The following is a 12,318-nucleotide window of genomic DNA, read 5'->3' as shown; positions in this document are numbered from 1 at the left end:
CACACACAGACACAGACACAGACACACACAGACACACAGACACACACAGACACACACACAGACACACACACACACACACAGACACACACACACACACACAGAGACACACACACACAGAGACACACACACACACACACAGACACAGACACAGACACACACAGACACACAGACACACACAGACACACACAGACACACACACACACACACACACACACACACACATGCCCTCCCCCCACACAAGACCCCCCCCCCCCAGCTATCCACACGAGCTGCTCTGGTGCAATTTTGGAGTGCAGAGTCCTTTTCAGCCACAGGAGCAGAGCAGGCTCACCAGAGGCCTAACTGAGTAGAAGCCTTTCCCAGGCCCCAGTTTAAAAAGTCCTGAAGAAAAAAAAAAAAAGCCCCAAACTTCCTAGTAAACTCCCGGGGCTGAAAGCTGTTCGTAGGCTGAACACACACACACAGGCCCTCCCCCCACACAAGACCTCCACTCCCAGGTATCCACACTAGCTGCTCCGGAGCACTTTTGGGGTGCAGAGGCCTTTTCAGCTGCAGGAGCAGAGCTGGCTGAGCACAGGCCTAACATAGTAGCTGCCTTCCCCGGGCCCCAGTATAAAAAGTTTTACGACAAAGAATAAAACACCCCAAAATTCCTAGTAAGATCCCAGGGCTGAAAGCTGCACGTAGGCTGAACACACACACACACAGGCCCTCCCCACACAGAAGACTCCCACTCCCAGCTATCCACACGAGCTGCTCTGGTGCATTTTTGGGGTGCAGAGGCCTTTTCAGCTGCAGGAGCAGAGCTGGCTGAGCAGAGGCCTAACTGAGTAGAAGCCTTTCCCAGGCCCCAGTTTAAAAAGTCCTGAAGAAAAAAAAAAAACCCCAAACTTCCTAGTAAACTCCCGGGGCTGAAATCTGTTTGTAGGCCGAACAGGCACACACAGCCCCCCAACAAACACACCCCCCCCCCACTCCCAGGCTGCCCCACGAGCTACTGCGGTGCACTTTTGGGATGCAGAGGCCTTTTCAGCTGCAGGAGCAGAGCTGGCTGAGCAGAGGCCTAACGGAGTAGGAGCCTTTCCCAGGCCCCAGTTTAAAAATTCTTACGACAAAGGAAAAAAAAACCCCAAACTTCCTATTAAGCTCCTGGGGCTGAAAGCTGATCAGTAGGCCGAACACACACACACAGAGGCCCTCCCCCGACACAAGACCACCACTTCCAGGTATTGACATGAGCTGCTCCGGTGCACTTTTGGGGTGCAGAGGCCTTTTCTGCCGCAGCGGCAGAGCCGGCTGAGTAGAGGCCTAACTGAGTACAAGCCTTTTCCCAGGCCCCACTTTAAAAAGTCCTAAGAAAAAATAAAAGCCCAAACTTCCTAGGAAGCTCCCAGTTCTGAAAGCTGTTCATAGGCCAAACACTTACACACAGCCCTCATCCCACAGTACCCCCCTACCCCCAGGTAGCCCCATGTGCCTCCATGAATAGAGAAATATGAAGAGCCCATTATATCGTTCAATTTTCCCAGAGGCTGGTGCATGATAAGGAATGTGCTACACCCACTCAATGCCATGCTCTTTGGCCCAGGTGTCTATGAGAGCGTTTCTGAAATGAGTCCCGTTGTCTGACTCGATTCTTTCTGGGGTGCCGTGTCACCATGGGACTTGACTTTCAAGGCCCAGGATTGTATTCCGGGCAGTGGCATGGGGTACAGGATATGTCTCTAGCCAGCTGGTGGTTGCCTCCACCATTGTAAACACATAACATTTGCCATGGCGGGTTCGTGGGAGGGTGATGTAATCAATCTGTCAGGCCTCCCCATATTTGTATTTCATCCACCGTCCTCCATACCAAAGGGGCTACAACCGCTTCACTTGCTTGATTGCAGCACACATCTCACATTCATGGATAACTTGTGCAATAGCATCCATGGTTAAGTCCACCCCTTGATCGCAAGCCCATCTATATGTTGCATCTCTCCCTTGATGACCTGAGGAATCATGAGGCCATCGTGCTATGAATAATTCACCCTTATGTTGCCAGTCTAATTCTACCTGAGCCACTTCAATTCTAGCAGCCTTATCTACCTGATGGTTGTTTTGATGTTCCTCCATGGCCTGACTGTTAGGTACATGGGCGTCGACATGACGTACCTTTACAACGAGCTTCTCTAACCGGGCAGCAATATCTTGCCATAAGTGAGCAGCCCATATGGGTTTGCCTCTACGCTGCCAGTAGTTCTTTTTCTAATGCTGCAACCACCCCCACAGGGCATCAGCCACCATCCATGAATCAGTATAAAGGTAGAGCATTGGCCACTTTTCTCTCTCAGCAATGTCCAGGGCTAACTGGATGGCCTTCACCACAGCGAACTGGCTTGATTCACCTTTTCGTTCAGTGGCTTCTGCTACTCATCTTGTAGGACTCCATACAGCAGCTTTCCATCTTCAATGCATTCCCATAAGCTGACAGGTCCCATCAGTGAAAAGGGCATATTGCTTCTCATTCTCTGGCAGTTTGTTGTAAGGTGGGGCTTCTTCACCCGTGTTACCTCCTCATCCTCCGGTGACATCCCAAAATCTTTGCCTTCTGGCCAGTCTGTGATCACTTCCACGATTCCTGGGTGATTAGGGTTTCCTATTCGAGCCCACTGAGTAATTAGTGCAACCCACTTGCTCCACGTAGCATCAGTGGCATGGTGTGTAGAAGGGACCTTCCCTTTGAACATCCAGCCCAGCACCGGCAGTCGGGGTGCCAGGAGGAGCTGGGCTTCAGTTCCAATCACTTCTGAAGCGGCTCGAACCCCTTCATAGGCGGCCAGTATTTCCTTTTCTGTTGGAGTGTAATTGGCCTCAGAGCCTTTGTAGGCCCGACTCCAAAACCCCAGCGGTCGACATCAAGTCTCCCCTTGTGCTTTCTGCCAGAGACTCCAGGTAGGGCCATTCTCCCTGGCTGCAGTGTAAAGCACATTTTTAACATCTGTCCCTGTCTGGAAAGGCCCAAGGGCCACTGCATGGACTATCTCGCGTTTGATCTGCTCAAAGGCTTGTTGCTGCTCAGGGCCCCATTAGAAATCATTCTCCTTCTGAGTCATGTGGTAAAGTGGGCTCACAATGAGACTGTAGTCCAGGCAAGGCACACAGTTGTTCAATTTCTTCTGTCTCCAAAGCAGCTATTCCAAAAGCCCACCGGTACCCTTTTGGGTCTTTAAAATATCCTCTATGGAGATAATCTATACCTAAAATGCACGGAGGTTCTGGGCCAGTCACAATGAGGTGTTTCTCCCAGTCCTTCCCAGTTAGATTCACCTCAGCCTCTAACACAGTCAATTGTTGGGATCCCCCTGTCACTCCGGAAATACAAACAGGTTCTGCCCCTACATGATTTGATGGCATTAGTGTACACTGGGCACCAGTATCCACCAGAGCCTTGTACTCTTGTGGGTCTGACGTGCCAGGCCATCGGATCCACACAGTCCAATAAACACGGTTATCCCTCTCCTCCACCTGGCTGGAGGCAGGGCACCTCTATTGTTCCTGACTGTGTTGACTGTTCACTGGTGCAGCTTTCTTCCTGGCAGAATCTCATTGTGCGATTCTTTTACCTCACAGCTCATTTACTCGTGCTTGAAGGGCTGAGGTGGGCTGCATACCCCACTTACTCATGTCCTCACCATGGTCACGCAGGTAAAACCACAGCGTCTCTCGCGGTGTGTACCTTCCGTATCCTCCCTTCTGGGACGATGGACGCTTTCTCCCAGTAGCTGCAACATTGCCTCATACAGGTTGGGAGTTGGACACGTTGTCAAGTCATTTGACCAGTTTCTCTACTGCTGTGGTGACAGAGAGGGAAACATTGTCTTGTCTTGATATTTCCGGAGTCGGCAGGACACGTCATATACGGTTGGTGGATCTGTATCATTCCAGTCCATTGCTGCCAGTGAATTGGTGTGCCCTGCTGGTGCACTTCGTACAACCTTACACCACATATCTGGGGTGCATAGGACCTCATCAGGATCAGAGGGAAGCTGTGAGTTGTCCAGATCATAACAAACTACCTCCCATACAGCTCATTCTCTCAGGTGCTGGATAACTGCCTCTATGCTGTTACACTTGGGTGTTTGACATGTAATGTATTCCTTTATGGGATACCTTTCCTTCACACTTGACAGTAGTCGCCTCCAGAGGCTGAGGATTTCCGCCTTCTTCCCAATTGCCTTGTCAATGCCTCCTTCCATAGCTAGGGATCCCAACTGCTTGGCCTCCCTGCCATCTAATTCCAGACTACTGTCCCCGTGATCCCAGCATCGGAGAACCAAGTGATGATGTGCTCACTTGGGTGGCGGCTGAAATCTTTTTGAACCTCACGCAGCTCTCTCAGGGTCAGGGATCGTGTGACAACAACCTCTGGTACTGCGTCATCCTGAGATGCTCGAGATGGCCCTGCCTCATCCTGAGATGGTTCAAATGGCTCCGATTCATCATCGTCGTCATCATCCTTCACTATGCAAACTGATTTCTTTGTGTGTTTCCTCTTCTGTACAGGAGCAACAGACACTGGTGTGGGTCAGTTTTTTGGATCATTGGCAGTATCTGCTGTAGGGATTGCAGTAGCTGCAGCATCAGTTGGACAGGTTGCAATAGCCACATTTCCAGTCACAGGAATTGCAGTAGCCTCAGTGCTAGTCGCAGTTGTTGCAGTAGCCGCAGTGCCAGTCATAGGGGTTGCAGCAGCAGCAGTCTCTGCTGGACTGTTTTCTTTCCTTTCCCTCTGACAGTGCTGCCAGTACTGACAGTGCTGCCTGCTATCAAGCAGTGTTTGGTAAATAGTGGCCAGGGCCCAGCACAGTGCAGTAAGGTGTGCATCTCTGGGAAACCTACAGCAATTTCCTTTCAGATATGCAGTCACTTTATCAGGGTCCTGTAGCTGTTCAGGAGTCAGACTCCAAACCATCGGGCGTGAGAAAGTGCCTACGTACTTGCCCATACTCTGCCACATGCCCTGCCACTCGTGATTATCCAGCCTTGGAGAAAGCTCTTGAGTGGTATTCATAAACCTTTGCTTAATATATAATGAAAACTGAACCATGTTCACCAAACCTACCAACAGCAAAATGCTAGTTTGAATATCCCAGGGATATTGAAGATTTTCAAAAACTGTTATAAGACCTGTTGTATTTAGCCCAAAGGAAAAGAAAGCAGTGTAGTTATTTCCTTCTGTACCCCCACCATACCAGCTGCTGTTATTAACCCCTTCCTGTCCAAAGAATAGACAGGGCAGCAAAATCTCATACAAGTACCAGCACAAGCTCATGGTCATCGATATTACTGTATCACAGACTGATATCATAAAATACACTAAAATGAAGTATGGGAACAAAACAGGAGCCGCAGCCCCGAGATGGTAAAAAATCCTGCCAGGATTGCATACAGCATGCAGTGGTTTTGCTGCCACAGGTATGACCACAGCCTTCTGAATAAATATCCCAGCATCGTGACCAGAGACTGCTTAAACAACAGTGCTTATCACAACTTTGTCTTAATTATAATCGGGTCAGGGTCAGATCTACTGTTATCCCAACCTTTCGTACTCCACGTTGGGCACCAAAAATAGACTGTCGTGGTTTTACCCCAGCTGAGAGCCGAGATCCACACAGCTGCCTGCTCCTTAAAGGAAAAGAGCAGGGGAAGAGGGAAGGGGGGGGTTGGTGGGGTGGTGAGAGGCAAGGGAAGGGAAAAGGAAGGGGCAAATAACAACCCCAAACTCAAGAAACTAAAAGGCCCGTTGGTTGGGATAAGGATAGTTTACTAAGATAACAGAAAGATAAAATATAACAATGCTAACAGGACTTTAGAACAAAAATATATGAAGCTGTTGATACACAATGCAGTTTCTCACTGAACCACACAACTCAGGCCGTGCCACCCAGAGCCGTACCGGAACCCGACTGTCCCCCAAAAACTGCGTGTCCCAGAGCCGTCCCTGCTCTTCCTCCCATCAGCCCCCCCCTGTTGTACTGGGCAGGATGTAATTGGCATGGTATACTCTCTTTGGCCAGTTTGGGTCACCTGTCCTGGCTTCGCCCCTCCTTTCTCATGAATAGAGAAATATGAAGAGCTGAGAAAGTCCTTGACTGTCTGACAGCAACTAAAAACATCAGGGTGTTATCAGCACTGCTTTCATTTTAACTCTCAGACACAGCATTCCATCCGCTGATACAAAGGAAGTTAACTCCATCCTGACTGAAACCAGGACAGAGCCCAGGGCAGCCCTTTCTCTGCACCCACCACTCCCTGGAGATGTCCCTGGCTCTCCAAGGCTGACAAATCTGAAAAGGCAGCAGGGTTCCGTATGGGGAAAATGATCTGAAGCCTGCTGAAGTCTCCCCTGAAAGTCCCTCTTTCAGCGTCTATGCGAGGTTTCAGTGCTTCCCTCAGGAAACTTCTATGCCTGTCCAGCTGTCAGGCAGACAGCTGTGCAGGCATCTTGGCTCTCATTTGTGACCCTGAGGCTGTAGGGGGATTGAGCTTCTCCAGTGCACCCCACAGACCCACAGGAGGTGGGATTCCTCTTGCCTCATCTCAGCATGCACAAAATCAGAGAACATCTCAGAAGATCTCAAGTTGGAAGGGACTCACAAGGATCATAGAGTCCAACTCCTGGCTCTCTGCAGGGCTACCTAAAACTAAATCATAGGACTAAGAGCACTTTCCAGATGCTCCTTCAATTCTGACAGTCCCAGAGCTCTTTGGCTCAGCTGCCATTCTAGTGAAAGGAGATGGAGGCCAGGAGCTGGTCTTTTAGGTGAAACACCTGGTGACCTTTGAGGTACACAAGTGGTCAAAGGCACATGCAGGTGACTGAGAGATGTAATGGAGCCATTGTAAGGGACAGGGTAGTGTGTGGGAACCTTCAGGAGGGATCGCATGAGTAGGAGTACTGCTGGGAATCAGAGGTCACGGCAGCTGGTCTCTGTGATGCCCATCCAGGGAGGTTTCCAGGTCTCAGCTCTAGAAGACAAGCACTGGGAAGACCTCACCACTTGGAAGACCTCACCATTTGGACCAGCACTGGTTTCCATTGGGATAGTTCTTTCTGTTTCTCACTCTGCTCCACCAGTGAGACCTGGTGGTGGGCAAGAGGTAGGGAGGGGGACACAGCCAAGACATCTGATCCAAGGGATATCCTGTACCACACAATGTCATGCTCATCAAGAAGATGGAAAAGAATGAGAAAGGAGGAGAAAGTGAACTGCCCTAAGCATCACCCAAGGTTCACCCAAGGTTTGGAGAAGCATGGCTCTTCTTCCTCTGTCATGGCATGTTCTCCTGAGCCACTCAGGAGTTTTGTGTGCCAAGAGAATCAAAGCAAAGCCTTGAGAATTGGTGGAATCTCAATTTACCAGCTTAAATGCAGGTTCTCAGCTCCAGATTCAAGCCTTCAGAGAGAGGATCCCAAAAAGAACATCCCCTTGGCTTTGGTCTCCTCTCAAACCTGACCAAGTGATGGGAAGAAGAAGGAGCAAGCAGGTCAAGGCCACTTCTTCAGCCCCCATCCATCTGAATTCCAGGGGTCTAAATGAAAATTAATTTGATTTAATTGTCATCTAATGGATTGACATCTGGAGCCACAACAGAAGAAGGACATGGAGCTGTGGGATTGAGTCCTGAGGAAGGCCACAAAGATGATCTGAGGGCTGAAGAACCTCTACTGCAAGGACAGGCTGAGAGAATGGGGCTTGTTCAGCTTGCAGAAGAGAAGACTCTGGGGAAACCTATTGCAGCTTCCAGTACCAGGAAGAAGGTTGCCCAGAGAGGCTTGCCCAGAGAAGGTTGTTGTCCAGAGAAGGTTGCTGCCCAGAGAAGATTGCCCCAGAGAAGATTTTTGCCAAGAGAAGGTTTTTGCCAAGAGAAGGTTGTTACCCAGAAAAGACTGTTGCCCAGAGAAAGTTGTTGCCCAGAGAGGGGCTGGAATGGGCTGCCCGGAGAGGGTCTGGATGCCCCATCCCTGGAGGTGTTCAAGGCCAGGTTGGATGGGGCCCTGGGCAACCTTGGGTAAATCCAGGCCTGGAGTTGGGGACCCTGTCTGTGGCAGGGGGTTTAGAGCTGTGTGATCCTTGGGGTTCCTTCCAACCTAGACCAGTGTGTGATTCTATGATTCTATGGAGGGAGAGACTCCTGTTTTTAGAAGGAGTCACATGCAAGTTCCTCCTGGAGAGATTCCCACAGGGCACAGGGAAAATCTTTGACCCTGAGAACAAGTAGCCATTGGCATCATCTTCCATGAGAAGTGATGGATTTCCCAGTATCAGATGGTTATAAGATTCAGCGGGATGGGGTACAGGGCCACCTGGTCTATGTGGTGCTTTTCTTGAGACCGAAAACTTGCCAAAAATGGTTGGACCAAATGATTCTTCAGTTCCAACCTTGCAATCCATGACTGTGTGATTCTATTAATATCATCACTGTCCTCAAGAAGCCTTCTGGAGTGGTTGAACCCTCCTATATTGACCCTCAGACAGCTACAACAGTGGTTCTGTTCCAAGATGTGGAAGGAGCAGGCTGTGAGGAAATGAGGCTCCTTCCAGTTGCCTCTTGGTTTTATTTCTTATTTCTTACCTTCTTTAACTCCTATTGCTATCATTTTCTTAGAGGCACCACAAGTTGGAGAGCCATCTGCACGCATGAACTGTTAACAAAATGGAGTTTCCCTTCAAACGGACCTTTAGAAACTCTGGGATTTTTTGAACAGGAACATCAAGAAGATTTCCAACCACAAGAGTTCTTCTCCTCCTGATCTTATTTTGGCAGGGCTGGAATTAATTTTCATGTTGGCAGCCCCCATAGTTCTGTGGTTTGGATTTGTAAGCAAAAAAGTCTAACTACACGTGTGTGTTCCTTGCTGAGCAGGGTTTGCACAGCATCAAGGGCTTTTGTCTGATTCTGCTCCAGAAATGAGTCACCTCTGAGTGCACAAGTGCCTGGAAAGGGACAGAACAGGCCCAGCTGACCGTAACTGACCAAGGGGATTATCCATACTGTATGACCACAGGAGCGAGCCCAACATTGTGTTGCACTTTTTGTCCACAAAATGGGCTAGTTTTTGCCAGGATAGAGTTAATTTTCCTTCTAACAACTGGTGGAATGCCATATTTGGGAGTTGGGATGAGAGCAGTGCTGGTAACACAGGGATAGTTTAGCTGTTGCCAAGCAGTCAAGGATTTTTCAGTTGTTCATGCTGCCCTGCTAACGAGAAGATGGGGGGCACTCAGGGAGCTGGGAGGGGACACAGCCAGGACAGGTGACCCAAACTGCCCAAAGAGGGTTATTCCATGCCAATGAACTCTTGCTCAGGATCAAGTGGGGCTGGTGGAGGGAAGGGGTGCACGACTCCAGGACACATGGTTTTGGGGACGGTCCCATTTCAGGACAGCTCTGAGCTGTTCAGTGAGAAACTGAATTGGCATCACCACTTTTTTATATTTTACTATAAAGTCCTTTTATTGTTATTCTCTCTCTGATGTCCCTGTAAACTGTCCTTAGCCCAACACATGAGGTTTTGGGTTTTTTTCCAGTTTTCTTTTCCCTCCCTTTTCCCCACCTCAATCACACATCCTTCCTAACCCCCATGCCCTCTTATTGAGAGTGGCTGCATGGTGCTCAGCTCTTGGCTGGGGTGAAACCACAACAAAAGGTTCCAGCACAACACCCACACATCAAGGCAGCTCAGACATGAGGGGTGGAGAACAGGCTGCTTGGAAAGAATTTGGGCATTGCAGGGGATGCTGTAGCAGTCAGAGGTGCTGAACTGGAATCTGGCCATGAGCACATTAGGCTGCAATGGGAGAAGGGTAGCCACACAGACAAGGGCCCTACTGGTCCATCTGGAGTCAGCATTGATGTGGCCACCTCTGGAGCAGTCAGTCCCAGTGTGGGGCTCCTAGGACTGGAAGAATAGGGAGGAAATGTCACCTGGGCAGAGAAAGTGTGAAGAATCGGTGAGGGGTCTTGTGTGGAGATGCTGAGACCCAGGCTGCTTTAGCCTGGGGAAGGGGAGGCTGAGGGAAGCCCTCTTTGTGCTACAGCAAAAGAACATAAGAAAGGAAATCCACCAGAACTACAGCTTTGGAGGTCAGAGTGGTTATAAGGATAAAGAAATGTCATTCTGAGGGTAGTGCGACACATACCTAAAATATATCACTTGCTTTGTATTCAAAAGGCATTCAAGACATTGGAGAAGTGCAGAAGATGCAGACCCTCAAAAGAAAAGAGGACTATTGTGGAAAAAAAAAAAAAGGCTAAATTAGAAAAAGAAAATTCCATTAATTAAAACTGCAACTTACAAAAATGATACAGGAAGCTTATAAATTCCAATAATACATCGATTGTAGAACTTTCTTCAGTGCATCTTGGAGCTCCTGGTTCCTCATGCTGTAGATGAGGGGGTTCAATACTGGAGGGACCACTGAGTAAAGAAATGTTACTACAAGGTCCACATATAGGGAGGAGATGGAGGGGGGCTTCAGGTTGGCAAACACACCAGTGCTGACAAACAGGGAGACCACAGCCAGGTGAGGGAGGCAGGTGGAAAAGGCTTTGTGTCGTCCCTGCTCTGAGGGGATCCTCAGCACGGCCCTGAAGATCTGCACATAGGACACCACAATGAACACAAAACAGCCAAAACCTAAAAAGGCACTGACCACAAGGACTCCAATTTCCCTGAGGTAGGTGTCTGAGCAGGAGAGCTTGAGGATTTGGGGGATTTCACAGAAGAACTGGTCAACAGCATTGCCATGGCACAGGGGGAGTGAAAATGTGTTGGCTGTGTGCAGCAAAGAATTGAGAAACCCACTGGCCCAGGCAGCTGCAGCCATGTGGACACAAGCTCTGCTGCCCAGGAGGGTCCCGTAGTGCAGGGGGTGGCAGATTGCAACGTAGCGGTCATAGGCCATGACAGTCAGAAGAGACAACTCTGCACTAGCCATGAAGAAAACCAGGAAGACCTGTGCAGCACATCCCAAGAATGAGATTGCCCTGGTGTCCAACAAGGAATTGGCCATGGATTTTGGTAGAGTGGTTGACATGCATCCCATGTCGAGCAATGAAAGGTTGAGGAGGAAGAAGTACATGGGGCTGTGGAGGTGGTGGTCACAGGCTATGGAGATGATGATGAGGCCATTGCCCAGGAGGGCAGCCAGGTAGATGCTGAGGAAGAGCCAGAAGTGCAGGAGCTGCAGCTCCCCTGTGTCTACAAAGGCCAGGAGGAGGAACTCAGTGATGGAGCTGCTGTTGGACATCTGCTGCTGTCAAGTGTAGAGATCTGTCCAAGGAGGAAAAGGCAGTGAGAAGATTGGGAACTCTTTTTGAGGAAAACCTCTTCCAGTTCTTAGGGAACACACTCAGATTGACCCTCTGTATTGCGGAGGACTTTTGGCAGGTCCCGTTTAGGAGGTCTGTTTTGTGCTGGCTTGAGTGTGCCACTGCTGGGAGGAGGGTCAGCTGTGGGCTCTTGAGAACTCAGTCCTGCCTGGCAGCAGTCAGTAAATAGAAGGATGGTGTGATCTAAATCCCCTCTGGATAGGAATGAGCTTTTCAGCACTGTCATTCCAGTTTCACCCGAGGGCAGAGCAGAGCTTTGGAGCTTTGGTCTTTCACCTGCCTGTACCTGAGGAGTGATTCTTCTGCCAGAACTCCCTGACATTGCTGCTGCAGTGCCAGTGAAATCTTCCCCTGAGTGCAGAGTGAGAGTTGCTCTGTCCGTCAGCCCTGGGCTCAGCTGTCCTGTGCTGGACGCTCTGTGATCACACCCTGCTGTTCCCCATAGAAGAAACTGGACCCTGCTGAGGAATCCAGTCTCGCAGGGCAGAGCTCCAAAGCCCTCCTGCAGTCTCATCCTAACCAAGGAGGATCTCAGCTCCCCGCTCCCAGCCAGGGACACACAGGGCTCACTGCAGTGCCTAGACCCCAGGTCAAGGTGAGACAAAGGCAGCAAGAACAGGAGACGAAACAGTGAGAAATGCTGCATCCAAGGCTGGAAGGACAGGGACAGATAGACAGGCACTCAGGGGTTTCTCCTCGTGAGGGTTAGGTAGTCAAGGAGAAGACTCAGACTGAAACACTCTGACTCTGGGTTCAGAGTCTGTGCTGGGTGGCAGAAACCAGGGGGTCACTGTGGGAAAGTGTCAGCACTGTGGGGATGTCAGGGAGGTACCAAATCCCCACTGCCAAGGCATTTCTGGGAGCAGCTCCTTCTAACTCCCTGCCAATGTCTCTGCTGCCTGGAGCTGTCCTTGCAGCTGCTTCTCTTTGCCCATGTCA

The 12,318-nt window shown here is 49.9% G+C and overlaps 1 protein-coding gene across 1 annotated transcript; it reads right to left on the bottom strand.

Moving 5' to 3' along the window:
* Nucleotides 1-10,361: 10,361 nt before the first annotated feature.
* Nucleotides 10,362-11,297, bottom strand: LOC311201704 (olfactory receptor 14A16-like; the record flags this gene model as incomplete). Its single annotated transcript, XM_084276132.1, has 1 exon — nucleotides 10,362-11,297. One exon carries the CDS (start codon nucleotides 11,295-11,297, stop codon nucleotides 10,362-10,364), a length of 936 nt encoding a protein of 311 aa, XP_084132258.1.
* Nucleotides 11,298-12,318: the final 1,021 nt, after the last annotated feature.

This window comes from Gallinula chloropus (genome assembly GCF_964237585.1).
Source record: "Gallinula chloropus genome assembly, chromosome: 28".
Taxonomy (NCBI): domain Eukaryota; kingdom Metazoa; phylum Chordata; class Aves; order Gruiformes; family Rallidae; genus Gallinula; species Gallinula chloropus.
Note: the sequence above shows the minus strand (reverse complement) of the source record. Positions and strands in the feature narration are given on the sequence as shown.